The 19,164-nt window shown below is 30.5% G+C and overlaps 2 protein-coding genes across 2 annotated transcripts; one reads left to right on the forward strand and one right to left on the reverse strand.

Moving 5' to 3' along the window:
• Nucleotides 1-2,574: 2,574 nt before the first annotated feature.
• LOC132734246 (C-C chemokine receptor type 1-like) lies at nucleotides 2,575-4,770 on the reverse strand. The gene has a single exon (XM_060720950.1). The coding sequence runs from the start codon at nucleotides 4,420-4,422 to the stop codon at nucleotides 3,277-3,279; it is 1,146 nt and encodes a 381-aa protein (XP_060576933.1). The 5' UTR covers nucleotides 4,423-4,770; the 3' UTR covers nucleotides 2,575-3,276.
• A 4,927-nt stretch (nucleotides 4,771-9,697) lies between these two features.
• LOC132734253 (FMRFamide receptor-like) lies at nucleotides 9,698-10,841 on the forward strand. Its single transcript, XM_060720956.1, has one exon. It carries the CDS (start codon nucleotides 9,717-9,719, stop codon nucleotides 10,794-10,796), a length of 1,080 nt encoding a protein of 359 aa, XP_060576939.1. The 5' UTR covers nucleotides 9,698-9,716; the 3' UTR covers nucleotides 10,797-10,841.
• The last annotated feature ends 8,323 nt before the right edge of the window (nucleotides 10,842-19,164 follow it).

Below are 19,164 nucleotides of genomic sequence, written 5' to 3' on the forward strand. Positions count from 1 at the left end.
AATCGTTTCAAACAGAATACAATAGTGATTTGAGAAAACATGAAATAATTAAATGATTTCATTCATCATAATGCACTTCTGTGTATTGTTGATAAACTTTTTGTGTCTTTTTAATATATAAATAGTATAGTTTAGAAAAGATTCAGTATTTCCTATGATGATCTTCAACATTTTAAATATTTCATATTTACAACATGTACACCCCATCCCCAAATGAAATGTGACTACTATGGAAGAATAAGTGAGACAAATGCTTTTAGACAAAAAAAAAAGCTTAAACAATGTTGCCTCCCTTCCTTAATCATGAATATAAGCTACTTGATATCGAGCGAACTATTATATTGATTTCAAAATAAAAACTGTTCGTGTTTAAGGAAAATAGTCGCATTTAAGACAGTATATTTGTCTGTAAATGAATAATATGACATATACTTATTAGTCCCCTACCGGTTTACCGGAGGGGACTTTAGGTTTACCCTCCGTCCGTCTGTCTGTCTGTCCGTCCGTCCGTCAGTCCGTCCGTCCACAAAACTGGATCCCGCAATAACGCAAAAAGTACTGAAAATATTTTAATGAAACTTGATATATGGATAGATGGCAGTATGGAGATTATGCACGTCTTTTTCTTTTCTTCCTATGTTGAAAATTCTGGTTGCTATGGCAACAAATAGACTGAAAATATGGCAAATTTTTACACATAACCTGGATCCAGTGATAACACAAAAAGTACTGGAAATATGTTTATGAAACTTGACATATGGGTAGATGGCAGTATGGAAATTATTCACATCCTTTTCTTATCTTCCTATGTTGAAAATTCTGGTTGCTATGGCAACAAATAGACTGAATTTCAAGATTTCTGATTCTAGTTTTTAAGTTTTTTCACTATAAGTTCTTTATTTCTTAAGGTATTTTCTTCAAACTTTAAATATAAGTTACTTGTCATCAACCACATCATATGTGACAAGGGTTGCAACTCTAGCACAAAATTTATCAGAATTACCTCCCTTGAACTTGAAATTTTCATGGAAAAAACATTGTTTTTTTAATAACTTCTTTTTCTGAATGTATCTACTTCAAACTTCATATAAATGTTTCTTATTGTCACTCAACATTTGTGAGTGTTCAATACTCTAGCAAGACTATTTCCAGAATTATGCCCCTTTTGAACTTAGACTTTTTTTTGAGAAATTGGTAATTTTTACTCCAACTTCTTCAATCATGTTAGGATTTTAAAAATGTTATATTTTGATAACAGGGATGTTTAAAAAAATAACTTTAGAGTGTCTTTCAGTCTATCTGTACATAAAAACTATTTCCTGTGATCACTTTTAAAGAACTTTTTCAACAAATTTACTTTAAATAGGAACCTAAATGAATGGCCAATGACCCATAGAATGTTGCTTGGGCTCTTACCGGTAGGGGACTTATGGATTGCTTGCAATACTATGATGATTGCTTGTTTCTCTAGATATAGGTTATTGTTTTCTTTTGATAAACTTTAACAAACCACTACAATATCTTCCAATATATGCTCAGTAGTGACTAGTTCTGGTCAGCTGATTATGTGTTCATATCACGTGACTTATAATTTATGATACACTTATGATATAAAAGTTTCCCTTTAGACTCCGCTTTATTTAGTCATATTTGTTAGAAAAAAATAAATAACTCACTTGAATTCAAAGATTTGAATCTAGCTATATACTGTATATTTCCGCTTGCCATATTAACAAAAATGACGTCAACGTCACATGGTAAAGTCATACTGATCAAGTATGTGTGCCACACCAAAACACTTCACCGAGTCTAACAAAAAGAAGTACATTCAAATGCCATTCTTAATCACGATTAAAAAATATCTGACCGAATTTTATACAAAATAAAGTATTTAATATGGACCGTTTATAGATATATATAAGTATTTCACACCCTTTTGTTAAGGACTAAGCAGACGTAAACACTTTAACATCAAATTATTGTGATAAATATAGAATTGAGTTTAAATGAGTTTCGAACGTATTTAATAAAAAGTAATATTTATGATGCAAGAAAAAAATGGCTATGTTACATCATTCATTTTAATACTTTAAACAATATAAAATTCTCTTTACTTCATACAGATTTTACTATAGTTCGAATAGATAAAAAAAGCTTTCATCTTATTATATATATTCCCGAATCAATCTGTTCCTGGTATAAACCATTAATAAACAATGATTGTAATGGTTTTTATTACAGAAAACATTTTCACATAAACAACAGCAAATCCATTACAAACACGACACAGTTCACAGACTCTTTATTGCGTCTTAAATGACTTCTTTACTAATGTATGACGTTTGGCTTCAAAGGCATTTAAACGTGTCTTATAGTGATTACAGACATTTTATTCAAGACTAGTACAAGTACATGTTAAGTTACAAATCGAGAGTTTGCCTGATTGCAGCCATTTTGATATATCTTTTATATAATATCAGAACATCTTACGACTAATTGAAACAAGTTCATTTCCTTTCGTTTAATTATATTTTAGAGGATATTATCTATTTCTGTTTCAAGGAAATAACAATTTAATCACCTTAAATGAAAAATTGCTGAAATACATCGTGAAATAGCAGGATTGTTTCCTACGTCCAAAAGCACACATTTTCAAGAACACTAGGCATTGATTTACAGTGACTGCGATCTAGAGTTGTGATCATTTTCCGCCATAAAGAAAAAACAAAAAGAAAAAACAAACAAAAAAAAACATAAAAACGTTTCTTGATATTTAACAATGTTACAATGTTGTCGGACAATTCATCAATTCGCAAAGTTTGTAATTTTGACAGTTTTCTACTTTTATATATTATGTCCTTTCCACGTCGAGTTCAAGATAGATATGATGATTTTCCCCAGGGAAACACACCAGAAAAGACAAAGGAAAATGATTTTAAGGTTGATAGGTACTATTGGATTAATTAATATCAATTATCTGAACATTAATGATATTTCCCTAGCGTCTCATTGATGACACTTAAATTGAATGCATTGTCACAGGTGTACACACAAACAATAAATAAAAATAAAAATCACTCCTTTTCCCTCCATTTGATATAATTATCTGATTTTGATTTGTTTTGCTATTGTTGTTTTTTTTTTCTGGCTGGGGGATTGTGAAAGTGTAAGCATACAAATAAGTAAGATGTAGAAAATGTAAACACACTTCCTTATCTACACCAAATATCAAATTAATTATAAATTAGTAAAACGTTTGATCTCTCATTGGTGTCATCAATTGGATTCACGCATATTGCTTTGGTGTTGTATTTGACTATTCCTTGTAGTGAATATAGAATGTTTAGGCGACCTGGCAGTAAGGGTCCTTCGAGTATTATCATAGTTAACAGCCCCTTGCTTGCTTCGAATTCCTTTCCCCTGTCTCCAAACACAAATGATTCGTCTAACTTCACGTCTGAATTTTGTGCCACTTAAACAATATAAAAAGAAATTCAGCGAGTTGTTGACATACATAAATATGTTCACTACGGCCAACCATAAATCAAGAACTGCTGTTTCTTGTTGGTTTGCATTCTTTATCCAGAACGTATATCCAATATTGTAAATACTAACTGGTGATGTACTCAATAAGTACACGATGTTTAAAGTAAAAAGGAGAACTGGCATTGAGGCCTGTTTAGTTTTGCGACCGGCTAAATGATCTCTCCCATCTTTACGTATTGGAACCACTTGTGAAATGACTTTCCTTCTACTTGCTAGCACTTTAATTAAAATCAAAGCATTTCCAATAAGGATAACTGAGAATGGAATGAAACAAAATGCACAAAAATCTATCCACGGCCATGTTTTGTTAAAAAATACATCATAATTTTCGTCGATCTCAACACATTTCGCATATTGTAAGTTTCCATCGTCGTCAAATGAGTACTTAAAGACCATTCCATACAGCATGTGACTGTTAAGTCCAAGAATAAAAACGCCAAGACAATTTACTAAAGCGATAGCGCTTTTTCTTTTACACAACGTTCGCGCTTTATGTGGTAACCAGGCTGAAATCACCCGCTCCATAGTCAGTACGATGAGGATCCAAGCCGAAAAATGCAGAGAGCTGTAAACCAACCAGATGTTTATTTTACAGCCAAACTCGGTCAGTTTTCTTATATCTACATCAAACAGATAAATTATCCATTGTCTCAAAAGCCCAGCATACAAAACAATTAGGTCGGAGAAAGCCAAGACCGTCAAATAAACAGCGGTTGTTGAAGACCGTATGGATTTTCGAGTCAACACAATAATAGATAAACTATTTCCAACAGTTCCTAGAACTATCATCACTGGTGGAAATATTTTCCATATCAGTATTCCAACTTTTTCTTCTAATAGATATTCGGTGAAATTTCCGAGAGTATTATTCGCCATCCTTTTTTCACTGGTTTCTGCAAAATGGTGTAAATTAGTTTTTAACTTCCTTTTTTATAGGTTATTCCAGATTCATTAGCAACTATCCTTTTTGTTCAAAGAAGGAATAGATTAACAATAATGTTAAGAAATTAGCTACTTAAGAACAACTTAAACATTCATTTTCAATATCAAACAATCAACAATTTTATCCGTAGTGCAAATTTAGATGTCTTCATTACATATGAAATGTTCTTGACTAAAATCATTAAACAAAGTTCATTACATGCCAACCATCATTCCAGTACATTAAATAACTGGTTCCAAAAGAAAACACTTGTATTCCAAAATTTGTAACTTTCCACTATTATGGCCAGTATTCCTAAAGCTTTCTGTCATTGTGACGATTCTATATAAATTTATGATACATTACCTCTTTCTCTGAATTCCCAAGTGCAGTTTCGTGGTGATGTTATATTAATGTTTGCTCACGTTTCGTAGCGATTGCAATTTATTAAATGTTTTAATTATGTTGCCAAGAGATGCTACAATACTACAGATATGACCTTATCAATTTTGCTCGAAGTTTGCAATCATAATAAAAAAGTGATTACTGTGATTAATTTTCAGACAATCGATTTTCAATTCAACAAGCAAAGCGGAATATATGAACATAATATACTACCTCAAGCTAGTGTGTTTTTATACAGTATAGTTTATCATGAGAGGGACAGAGATGAATGCATTCGGCAGTGCAAATGTACAATGCAACCAATTATCGAAATAATTATATATATACTTTGATTTTTGCGAAACCGATGTGAATATAAGTTAAAAAAATTGTACAAATTGTCGCAATTAATGTTTTTGTTGTTGTTTTGTAGTTGTTTGTTGTTGTTGTTTTGTGTGGGGTTTTTTTGTTGTTTTTTTTTCGGGGTCGTAACTTACTTATGGTACTAATAAAAAAATCAATTTCAAATGCCTTGGACGAAAATTATGTTAATATTTTATTTCATTATCGTACATTTTTATAAATATGGCAATTTAATTTCACATATTTTAGAAAGAGTAGCACCGCAAGATGAGTGGTTGAGGAAAACTGAAGGTTAACAACAAGATAGGTGTTAGATAAACGGCTTTCTTTATTATTACACGAAAGTGTCTATAAAAGAAGACCAGTTTTCAAATGTTTCAAATACATACGAAACGTTTGTTAATGTCATTAGTTCAAATTTCATTATTTTTCTCAGCAATGATTTATCTTTGAAATTCTTTTACGACTATTGCTGTTTGTGTTGCGTCGGCATTACATGCATTAAAGTAAAATTATAAATGAGATAAAATTTATCAGCCTTCAACACTTTCAGTTTCATGTACACAAATTTCATATTTGCATAAATAATTTACAAACATTTACATCTAGAACAAAAATTGTTGATCTTTGAAATTTACCAATTTTTAACCGGTTTAAAGTAGCAACTTCGAATATGATTCTTTTTTACATTTACATTTACAAATTTAAAGAGTTAAAATTATATATGTTAACACAGATGTGTAATTATTGTTAAAAATTGTCTCTTTCTACTCCAACTTATCTATAATAATTAATTTGCGCTCGTGTTTATATGTTATAAATCAAGGACACAAGACTGCTTTAGTTTATAAGCATGCTGTGAATAATTAACAGAAAAATAATAGATTATGAAAGAGGTAAGAGAAGTAATAATCGAATGTGGTCGAATGACTTGGTAGATGATTTTGTCAGAGTTTTATGTTTTTGGTCTTAGATATTAAAACTGCTCTTAATATTATTTTGATTGTTTGTAACCAGGGTTCTAAAATTATATGGAAAAAAACAACAAACAAATATATCTATCAAGTGAATATTTGACCAATTTGTGCTGTTAATTTCGATGATAAAGATACATGTTTAAAGATAAAGAATTGTAAATGATTGATTAAACCAGATAATATTTTATCGAAATTATCTTTCATTTACAGTTACCTGATCAATATTAGAGCTTTGAATAATGATGATTGAGAAGCTGCGAAAATTATGTTCTCGGATGGGTCAAAATGACCATCGGAGATAGCAAACCTCGGTTATGTTTTTCAGTAATTATCAGTCGGCTTATGACCTAACAGTAATATATGATCTGTAAACCATAAATGTACCATACTTTTAGCCAGGCATGAAGAATGAAAATGAGAATACAGAAAATAAATATTTGTAGACATGTTAGATATACTTTGAATTTTCAAGGATCTTTGTGGCTGTTTATAAAAGTAAACTTTCTATTTCTCTTCAGCAATGCTTGATTGTTGTACATAAAACCAAAACAGCGTTCTTTTGGTGATATTATTCGCCAAATCTAGCTTTGAGGGTCGTTTCGTGTCTTTTAACAAGTGGTTGCACATGATTCCTATCACTGAAGGTTCAAATTCAGTTTATCAAGTCCAAGTGTATACAAATCTGCATTATAATTAAAATTGCATTGAAATATAACTGTGATTCAAAACGACTGAGTATATGTATTCGACGGAGATATACTTGTAATCCCTTTTTTTAAAAAGGGTTCCGTAAAATCCATGAAATGCACAATGCATATTGAGAAGCGGAAAATACTTACTTTCAGTATAATTTGAACAGGCTTAAGGGACTCACCTTTTGCGGGACGTTACATGTTTATATTATGTTTGAAATGCATAAATCAAATGCATAATTCATAAATATACTTCCGCTTCATGGTCCAAATTCTTGCAAAGAGAAAATACTCTCCTCGTTATATCTATCTTTTTGCTGTTTCAGAACATTCTATTATATGATTGTTAACCGACAAAATTATATTAACGCTAAAATTATATGTATAACATGTATGACGCCACTAGAGCAAACTTGCCTTATCCTTCGACCGCTCAATATCACTTGCCTATGAATAGCACCAAAAAAAATGCTTACTAATGAAATGTCGTATATTTGGACGTTTAGGATTTAAAAACCATTTACATGATAACCTGAATGTTAAACATGCCATAATACTGCTAAAAATAAATCTTGCTTATGAACAATTATCTTATATTGTCAAAACAGTAACTGACTTAGTAGACGCTAAATAATAATGTTGTGCTATGTTTAAAAAAAGATGTCATATAGCTGAAGATTATAGATTCTGTTGCTAAGTATGAAATATCTATATTGACACTGAGCGTGTGTTTCATACCATGGATATATCATAGATACAGTGATATACAATATCACCTGTTATCATTACACGTGTATACGCATTAACATCAGTAGATCGATTCCTTATATTGATTCATTGTTATACAGCAGCTGCTTTTTAGTTTACTTGAGTATCTTATAAACTTTTTGTTAATTTAAAATTAGACTTAGCATCAAAGTAAAACTAGTTATTATCAGCCAGTAATCAACGCTGGGCTGATTTTGTCTTTGATCATAAGGCATCAGCTATAAATTTCGGATATACATCGACTTATATGATGCCAAGGCAAGAACATAACAGTATTTCGATTCAATAACACATAAAATTTGCTCGGAAAAAATAAAAAACAAACTAAATGAGCAAACTTTAATAGACAGAAACTTGAAATACAGATAAAATAAACTATACATTGACATCTATTGCTCTTCATATTATCCATAGTAAAGTGGAAATAAATCACGATGTGACACTTTTAAATATTCTTAATATACTCACTGATGTTATTTTGTATAATTGAACAGAAGTGTATTAAATTTGTAAAGAGGCTTTTACACTGCATAAATTGATGATGATTTTATTTATATAGATTGATTTTTGTAATAAAAGTACAATTTTCAAAAGAAGATAGACCATGTCTTGTATATGAAACATTTGTTATTAATATCCCTAATAAGCTCAATTTACAATAATGGCAAACATAAGACATTAATGTATTTATTTGTCACATGTTTTTCTGACGGTCGCCCTGGCGCCTGTTTAATGTTCCATAAAATTATACCTAGTAATTTCAAAATGACAGAGGTGATGGCTGTTCACGACAATCAGTGCGATATTATATCATACCCTTATTCATTCAAGTGTGCCTGAAAACTGGCTCTTGCTCACTTCATGTCCTCTTTATTTCAAAAACAATCCATAAACGTGTAAATTATGTATGCAAATTAGTTTTCAATACATCAAGGTTTGACTGGTTGGTAGACAGGAGAATAATCCAAATTTTTTTAACTATCTTTCAAAATTTATTTTACCTTGACTTCTGAGCAATAAATCTTTAGCTCAATATTTAAAACATTAATACATAGTTATTTCAAAATACATCAATGAATGGCAGAGTTAATGTCTGGAAATAATCAATACCATTCAAGCCTAAATGTTACCTTTACCTTTGTCCTATAAGCCAAGGCCTTGTATGCGTCACATCCGTTAAATGTTTATATGAGGAATAAGGCCACATAAGTAATTGTTTATATGCTACCGTAGGAATGGAGGTGTTTAATATAACAGCATTCTGTATATTAGATACTATCTCCATGTCATGTTTACAACATCTTCTCTGCATGCAATTTAATCAATGTCGAATAAGTTTTACAGTTATGGATTTTATATAAGCTGAACACGTGAATGATATGGAATTTAACAGCATCGTTAAAGACGTTCATTATTCAAAACATTCTAAACATAGAACAAATTAATAGCAACAGATGACAATCAATTTATTGTTGGAACTATTCAGCTGACATTGTTGTCGGTTCCTGATTTCTTTCTCAGTCATATTTACATTGTTGAAATGATACAGTTATGATTTGACAATTCATGTTCTTTAATAAGTCACTTCATACTTTCTCATAAAAATGTTGAAACCAGCTATTCGTTTAAGTACATTTTGAAATATCCTGGCTTTAAACTCAATATGTATTTAACAACATCAAAATTGTAAATCAACGAGAACTTGAACATATTTATTGAAAACATGATATCGTGGTAAAATTGCAGACGTTATGTCAAACCGATATTATTTCCCTGTAAACCCAATTACATTTTAATTTTAGGTTTAATAGAATGTTGGCATTTTGATATGTGTTATATATCCATACCATCAACATCATGTCATTTAGTTTTGAACTGAATGTCAATGCGTCCTTTTATACTAGATAAAAATAATAGAAGTTGGCGCTTTATCAAACACATCACTTATCGCATATTATCGGTGTTATTGAATACGGTATCGCAGTATATTCAACAAGCCAATCGTTGAAGAATACTTATATACTAGAATGTTATTCTCATTAACTAACAAACCTAGCTCTTGTTATGGCTAACATATCTGATATAGAAAGGAATATATCCTTTTCTTATACAACATTTGACGAATATAAAATTGGAGTTTTCATTTGGAAAATTGTATCACCAATTTTAATCATTTTAGGAACAGTAGGTAACAGCTTATCTATAATTGTTTTAACGAGAAGGTCTATTCGGTCGTCGACAATTTCCTTATACTTGACAGTTTTGTCATTTACAGATTTAGTTGTTTTGTATTCGGGACTTCTTCGTCAGTGGCTAATTTACCAGTTTGATTACGATGTAAGGCATGCAAGCGCTTTCAGTTGCAAGCTAAATATTTGGATAGTATACAGTTCGTTGGATTTTTCAGCATGGATTCTTGTCGGGGTTACATTAGAACGAATGATTACAGTATGGCGTCCTCACAATACTCAACATGAGGTGAAAAGAAAAAGGGCGGTTGGATTTATAATTGCTTTTGGAGCTATAGTTCTTGCGCTAAATAGTCATTTTCTGTATGGGTTGGTTTTCAGAGCCGACAAAAATGAAACACATGGACATGCAAACATTCAAACATGTGTAGAAATTGATGAAACATATTATGAATTTTTCAATGTGACATGGCCTTGGATAGATTTGTGTGCATTTTGTGCTTTTCCACTTACAGTCATTGTCGTCGGAAATGGACTGATTCTATTTAAACTGATAAACAGTCAAAGAAAACTACGGCCAAGACATGTTCAGACGTCTACTGTTAATCATGAAAGTGGACAAATACCATTAGCAGGTCAATGTTCTAAAATATCATCTACTACTTCGATGTTATTTGCCTTGAACACAGTATTTTTGCTCAGTACATTACCAATCAGTATTTACAACATAGGCTACACGCACTGGGCAAATGTTGCAAACGAGCATGGTAATGCAAAACTGGATTTATGGTGGGCTATTGTGAATATGTTAATGTATGTGAATAACTCTATGAACTTTTTGTTGTATTGTCTCAGCGGAACAAAGTTTAGAAGAGAGGTTTTCCGAATTTTCTTTCATTGGAGACAAAATCGAGTTGATATCATTAATGTTGTAGAAGATCCCAATAATTTATGATCAATATTTTCTGGCCAATTGTGTGTGCCGTTTGCCTGAATTCAATAAGATTTGTGATAAGTAATTTTTAAAATTTTTGAAGTCAAGAACTCTCGTGTAGATAAATATAAAAAGTAAGAGATATTTACAGAAAATGTTATGTTCAAAAACTATTGAATCTATGATTCAAGATTATAATTTCTATGACACCGTATATATTTTACATTTTTGGTACCGAATTTTGTAATAAATATATGAAGAATAAAAAATATGGTACTTCTTGTATGTACTTCTTGAGTAAGATGAGTTAGCAAGAATATGATCTATATATCTAAACATATGACAGTTTATTGCAATGCTATAAACTAACACAAACACGTAAAAGTTTATTATTTAAAGTAGTATCTTAAAATAGTTATAAAATGTAGCAATATATCATTTGAAGATTGCTTTTTCCAATCAGCTGACAAATTACGGGAAATATAAATTGATTTAACTTCCCTGACATCACATTTTATTTTTTGTACGATTTCGTATTATAATATTCAGAAAAAAATCTCACTTGAGAGCGATAAAGTCAAAACGCTCAGAGTAAGACAAAGAATCAGGTTGTTGATTTTATGAAATTTCCCAAAATGTATTAATAAAGAAAGAATGATGTATTAAAGAAATTTAAATTTTAACGAATTTCAAATTTAAAACGTTACAAAAGCAACACTGACAACCATATGTATAAAAATCAATTTTTATTGTAAGAGGTAGCAAATAGTATCATTTATGTCAGCTTAATCTGATGATGAAACAAAACTAAAATCAATAAAAACATGTGAATAAAGCATAAGTTACATTAAATGTTAAAATTGCATACTCTTTGATCTCTTACTTCAAGAGTACATACAATCAAGCTGCTGTTCTCAATTTGTACATGCATATTATTTTTAAATTGCTCTCAGACCATCAAAGCAGCGTCAACAAATAGTATTTTAGTTTTGTGTACCTAGGGAGTGGTCAAGATTTATAACTAATCTTTGTTTATTAATTATCATACCTATTTAAGGTTAACAAAAACATTCCCACTGTTTAATCCATTTCGCAGTTAGCAGTAGTATTATCAACCTTTTTCCACAGGAAGAATTAGCAGTTCATTTTCAGTGTACTTCTTAATATCAAAAAGTTTTATACTTTCAACACCAGATGGAGTTTGTTAGCTGTAAAATGTAAAAGGACGATCCATTCTTCATCCGAGCGATGTAAGTTTTGTCTGGTTCTTCACGTTGATTTATTTCAATGCCAAAAGTGTTGAGAGTTGAACACTGCTTGAGTCGTTGCAAGAGGCGTGAATGAATGAATGATGTTTTCTCCCAAGTACAAGAGTTGTTAAAGCCTCTTCTATAATTTCAACTACTAGTATATGTCTGATTTCAGAGCAAGTAGATGATCTCTACCATCCAAAATTATAGTAAGTGAATCATCTTTCCCAAAAAAGGAATTTATTTTTTGTACGTTAAGTAAAAACATTTCAGGTTTTTTTTATTCTTTCTTTCTTTCTTACTTTTTATGTTTCTTTTTGTTTGTTTGTTTGTGTGTTGTTATTGTTTGTTTTTTTAGCATCGAAATAACCAATTTGAATAAATGGTTTACTGTCAACACGATGAATGTATTAAAAACATTTTGAAAATGTGCATGTTTGTAATATTTATTATAGATCAAGACAGAAAAAGAAGAAACAAACAAGTGAATCGTTACCTTTATATTTTTAATTGATTAACAATTTCATATATATCAATTTTATAGAAAATTACTACGCCAGAACTTTATAAACTTTCTATTTGCACATGGTTAAAATTCATTAAAATTATAACGACCATTAATGTCTCTTGTTAGAACTTGTTAAAAGAAAGTTTTTGTGTTATGTTTATTCAGCTGGAAAGTAAAGAGAATGGAAAATATTCGCACATTAAAATTGCGTGTGATATAATCATTTTATATGCAGTATATGAAACAACATTTGCCGCTATGTTATCAGTGTTATCTATTTTTGTTGAGACTATACCATTACAGTAACTACAATATAAATCAGTTGATATCATCCTCGAACATTTACATTTTCATCATCATGGTTTCATAGTTCGACTTTTCACCATCGTTATGTCTGCGCTTTAATTGCTTTGAGTTATGTGTATTTCGCGATGGTCCTAACGGATTTCCGTTCTTGAAAGCTTTATCCGACATTGATTAAATTCCAAGAAGAAACGATGCTATAAATTTTCAAACAGATAATATCTGATAAATCTGATTAAAAGCATTATGTGAAATATAACCACCTAATTGTAAGGCATTATTCACGTCGCTTTGTTGTTCTCAAAGTAATATTAATAATTAGTTTGATTTGATATACAAACTGAGAAAATAATTATCTAAAACCTACCCGTTAGTAATTTTCCCGGAAGTTTTTATATTGGAACATAATTTTTATACTTATATGAATCATAAACATCATTTTACAAAGGTACACAAAGTACAAAATATGAGAGAAAAATTCCACAAGGAGTGCAGTGATTAATGAAAGAATACAGCCCTCAGCCAACCCTGTCCCCCCTCCACCAGCCCTGTCCCCTAGTCACCAAACCCACACACGCAAAACCAAAAACAAATATTTTGTAAATAGTTTTTTTATTCCATAGTGGCATTGTCTATATCTTCGTATGGCACACATCTTCCGTGCATTGGTATATACATTCGTACATCAAAGATGGCGGTGGGAAAGCATTGTTAGGTATGAATCCCTTCAGGGCCTCCTTTTTGCTTTTTACAAACGCTCTCATCCACCTGGTGCCTTGTTAAGATTGATGAAATATTGTGATATTTTTCAACTTTCAAACGTTTGAGAAAAAATTGACCAACTTAAAATCAATTTAAAAGAAACAATTTACGATTTAGTGGTGTATCAGGTCAAATAAACCAGAAATGGGAAGTAACAAGAGTTTTTTGACAAATTGGGCTTCAATTAATGGAACAAGCTGAGATCTTTGATATTTAAAGGCACATCGGCACAAAACACAAACGCGTGTACTATTAATACATGCTTTGCATGTTATAACGATAAAGAATGTTTAAAGTACACGTGGCTAATCAATATTAGTTCAACAAGAATGTAGTGACAGAATTAAACGTCACAGATAAATCCTTCGTGAAAAAATGGTACGAGAAAGGCAAAAAGGTCATTATGCAGTACTTCGGTACGACAAAGTGTATGTTATAGATACGATGATCACAAATAAATGTATTTTATTGTTGGCAACAGACAACCGGTTACATCAACGTGTTCTCATTCACAATACTAACTAGTAATCACCGGGAACGCAAGCCGATTGGTAACAAACCAGAATAATTGAAATACCACCTAGTGACGTATCAGCTGACCCGAGATAGCCAATGAATACATTTCACTTTGATTCGATAATAGAATAACGGGGAAGCCAAGACATACTTAATTATCACTCACCTGGATCTACAAATAGGAAACATACTATCATGAAATATCACCTGATGAATTAAATAAACACTATTTAAAGTGTTTTCTCAGTTCATTTGAAATTTTTTGCTGATGTGAAACACTTAAGATATTCTAAGAGAACTAGCATACTACATTAATTGTTTCAGCTTGCATATTCATTTTGATCATGAAAGAAATATTTACCAAATGCCAAACACAACAGTGGAGTGTAAGTGTTTTCATAAGCAATGTTATTTATAGGACAGACAAAGTTCAACATATTATTAGGAATATGAGAATTGTGTTGTTTTGTAGATCAACTTTTCAAAAGTCCAGCATTGTTATAATATCATTATGTATTTACATACATTTAAAATAAGAATTCAGTGTTTTTGTTAAAGAATAGTTTTAAAAAATGGCATTTAACAAATTTTTGAAAATCGAGAAAATCAAGCTTTATTTTACAGAGGTTTATCTATTTTGGCAGGTGAACCGAAGCTGTTTTAGGTTTTATTCCTTAAAATGATCTCCTTTACCTTTTTAGTAATGTTGATGATGAAGGAAGCAATTTGAATGTCTACGTGAGAATAAAGATAGTATTAGAGGGAACAATTTTGGTCAAATTTTGTTGCATATTTGATGTTTACTTATTAAATGGCAGGTGCCACGGTGATATAAACGGGGCATATACGTGTTTTTGTAATGACTGATTTAGTGTTGAGGATTATATGATTGATTCAGCAAATGTTTTTTTAAGTTTATGTTAAATTTTTAAAAAACTTAGATAAAAATTATTCATATCATTTATGTAAACTATTTATTTAAGATAAGAATATCTATGAAACCAAACACATGTACTAGTACTAGAAACTTTCGCTGGAAATACAACTTCAATGAAGTTTTTGTGAATAATTTACGGAGCCTTTTACAATAGAAAAATGAGATTTTAAGACAAACGCTTAATTAGGACATTAATAAGTATATATTTTTATTGAATCAGATTTATCATGAGCTGCATAAAGTTCAGATTTAGTTCTCATCAACCTGCATCTTTTTATTGTAAGCCATGAAACAAAAATAAAAAAGGGCAGTCGTGTTGATTGTTTATTCGTTGATTTTAGTTTCGTTGAAACAGATCACTCAATTTTGTTCAATTTGATGCTTCGTATTTACTTAGTATCGAGATGTTAGCACTGACATCGAAGATCAAAGATCTAAATTCAGTTTACAGCCAAAAGTAAACCAAACCTGAAGTTCTTGCAAGAGTTGAATCTCGAGGCGCAATAGCCCGAAGACCGAAATTCAATATTTGCAAAGGCCTAATTTCGAGCTAGAGTTGAATTTCGAACCAGCTCGGAGATCGAATTCAAATTAAGCCAACGCCAAATTTTGAGCTGGAGTTGAAATTCTTACCGCTGCCAGCTTGAAGATAGAAATTCAAAAATATTTGAAAGACAATTTTCAAGCTGGAGATATTTCCGTTTTAGCCCGACTATAATATTTTTGTGTTTGTGTTGCGTAGTAAATTTATAAATATGCTAAACAATCAAGCCAACAATTTCTTCAGTTCCACACATTTCATAGTTGAAGTCATTCTCTGTGTGATATTGCACTTTAAATATGGCATTATGTTTAGATACTAATTTACAAATATTTACAGTTAGAACAAACATTGTTGATCTTTGAAATTGACCCATACTTAACTTATTAACAGTAGCAACTTTGAATTATTTTAGTGATTTTCATGGTTTTTCTGTATTTTAACAAAGACTTTAAACTATATTTTAAGACAGATAGTTAATTAGTGTTGTCATTTGTCCCTTTTTACTTGGCAAACATATCTATTAAAAATTTGCTCTCGTGTTTATCTGAAATAAATCAAGACACAAACTGCTGCCTTATATATACATGTTTTCTCTTAACAGTATCAACAACCGTGATAGTTATAATCATGCTGTGATTAGAATTGCCCTTTAATTAACAGAAATTTTATAGATTATATAAATGTCAAGTAATAATCATTGCAAGAGTTGGTCGGTGATTTGTCAGAGTTTTATGTTTTTGTTGTAGACATTAAAGCTGCTCTTAATATTATTTTGTTGTTGTTTTTGTAACAATGGTTATGTAATTATATGAGGAAAAATATATTTCTATCTAGTGAATATTTAATCATTTTGTGCTGTTAATTTCGATGATAATGATATATGTTAAGTGGTGAGGAAATCTATTTTTTGTAAATGATTGGTTATAACTGGTAATGTTTATCGAAATTATCTTTCATTTACAGTTACTTGATAAGTATTTGAGATTGGAATCATGATGATTGAGTAAACTGCGAACATTTTGTTCTTTGGTGGGTCAAAATGACAATCGGAAATAACGAAGCTCTTTTATGTTTTGCTGTATTTGTCAGTCAGCACGGTCGGCCCTTCATCTACCAAGTATATTTTCGTTTAATCCTAAATGTACCATACTTTTAGTCAGGCATGAAGAAAGAAAATATGAATACAGAAAATAAATGTTTCTAGATATGTGAGATACACTTTGAATTTTCAAGAATTCTTTGTATGTTTGTAAAAGTAAACTTTTTATTTCTCTTCAACAATATTCTAATTGTTGTTACACAAAACCAAAGCAGTGTTCTCTTGGTGATAATATTGACCAAATGTAGCTCTGACGTTCGTTTCGTGTCTTTTAACAAAAGGTTGAATATAATTCTTATCACTGAATGTTTTAAATTTATTAAGTCCAACTGTATACAAATTCGCATTATGATTTAAATTGCATTGAAATATTACTGCGATTAAAAAACTAGGTTCATGTGTTCTACGGGGATGTATGTAATGCCTCTTTTAAAAGTGTTCCGTAAAATTCGTAAGATGCACGATTCATAATAAGAAGCGGGAATCCTTTCTCACAGTATGATTTGAACTTGCTTAAGGGACTTAAGGGGTTTTGTAGAGTTTTACATTTATGTTACAAATGCATAAATTCAAAGCATAATTCATGATTCTAACACTATCGGAAATTGTTCTATATAAACAAAGAAGGCCCGAAACGTGCATTATTCTACAACAATGCACTCGCCGTTCTTATTATCTCCCTGTGTATTTTCACATTGAGGGCGCCATTTTGTTTGAAAAATCTGATAAATAAAAAACATTTTTTGTCGAATTTTGTTGTGAAAACTATCTAGAATGAAAGAAAATGGTCTAACTAAGAAAATGAATCCGAACACCAATATCTTTTATTCAGTCGTTAACGCTGTACAGACGTTTAAAGTGTTGTTTACGTGACGTCACAATGTAGCGCCAAACAGCACGTGCAAAACAATCAAATCAAGTACGCTATTTTAATGTCGCAAACGAGTTAAGTTTTACATTTATTTCACTTTTAATAATTGGTATTTCGCTTTAAAATTATAGAGTGAAATAAAATAAACAAACAAAGTTTTATCAACGTTTTCAAAATTCGTTATTCTCAAAATGTTTCTACACACGGTAATTTAACGACAGTTTTTTTTTTCAATCCACTGGAACAGCCTTTAAAGAACGTTTCTATTGGAAACTCTGAGGCGAAAACAAATTAAACCACCAAACATAATGTCCAACTTTATAATAGTAATTATATTTTTCTTGACGTGTTAGAATGGAAATAGATATTAATTCTTCGTGCATTATTGTATAATAATGCACGTTTTTCGTTCAAATGCTTTGTAATTAATCACACAGGCCTATCGGCCTTCGTGATTATATTACTACGCATTTGAACTCAAACCGTGCATTATTCTACAACAATGCACTCAGAATTGATATCTATTTCCTAAATATACTTCCGCTTCATAAAGAGCAAAATACTATCCTCGAAATGATATCAATAATGTTGTCGAAGATTCCAATATTTATGATAAATATTTAGTCGTATTTTGCGTGTTTCGTTTGCCTTAATTCAATAAACATTTATTGGGGTTGGTTTTAAAATGTTTTAACATGCTAAGAACTATCGTTTAAATTTCAGAGATCAAAAGAAAAAGTTTGATAGATACAAAAAATGTGTTCAAAACATTAAATCTGTGATGCAAGATGATAATTACTATGAAAGCGAATATATTTCACTTTTTTTAGTACCGAATTTTGTAAAAAAAATATGAAAAAGGTAAAGTTTTTGTACTTTATATACTTCCAATTGTGTTAGATGAGATAGCAAGAATAAGACCTACATATATGAAAATATTTATTCCAGTGCTATATAGCGGAGGATATTGAACTGTATTGCGCTGACAATTTAAGGTAACACAAATACGTTCAATCTTATTATTCCTTAATATAGTTATAAAGTCGAGCAATATATCATTTGAAGATATCTGACATATTACGGAAAATTCAAATTGAGTTTACTTTCTGTCACCTGTCACGTTGTCTAAAAACTGTAGACTGTAATATTTAGCTTTCTTTTTTATCAGATGATCAACTTAATGCTTTATTTCCAACTATTATTCATACATTTTACTATATATGCTTTAATAAGTACATTGTCGAAGTATCAAATAGTGTTTGCAAATACAACATGTATTATCTTATTGATTTTTTATTAACAAGTGATTGCGAAACATAGAAAAATCTGAAAAATTACTCTATATATTTTGTTACTCTATATATTTTGTCGCAGTTTCTAGAAATTATAATGCTTTTTAAAAATGTCTGTTACATTGCACTAATTTCATGGATTATTTCCCGTGGCCATTGCTTAATCACTCGACTTTGTTAAGAGAAAAGACAGAATAATATGAGATTTTTAATATTTTAATAGGATAATAAAATAAAAAGGATGAAAAGTTTAATGTGATAGATTTGGAAAAGCGACTGCATGTTGGCGCAAAACAACATGTCAAAA

Source organism: Ruditapes philippinarum, unplaced genomic scaffold, assembly GCF_026571515.1.
Source record: "Ruditapes philippinarum isolate M1 unplaced genomic scaffold, ASM2657151v2 ctg723_1_1_1_1, whole genome shotgun sequence".
Lineage (NCBI taxonomy): Eukaryota > Metazoa > Mollusca > Bivalvia > Venerida > Veneridae > Ruditapes > Ruditapes philippinarum.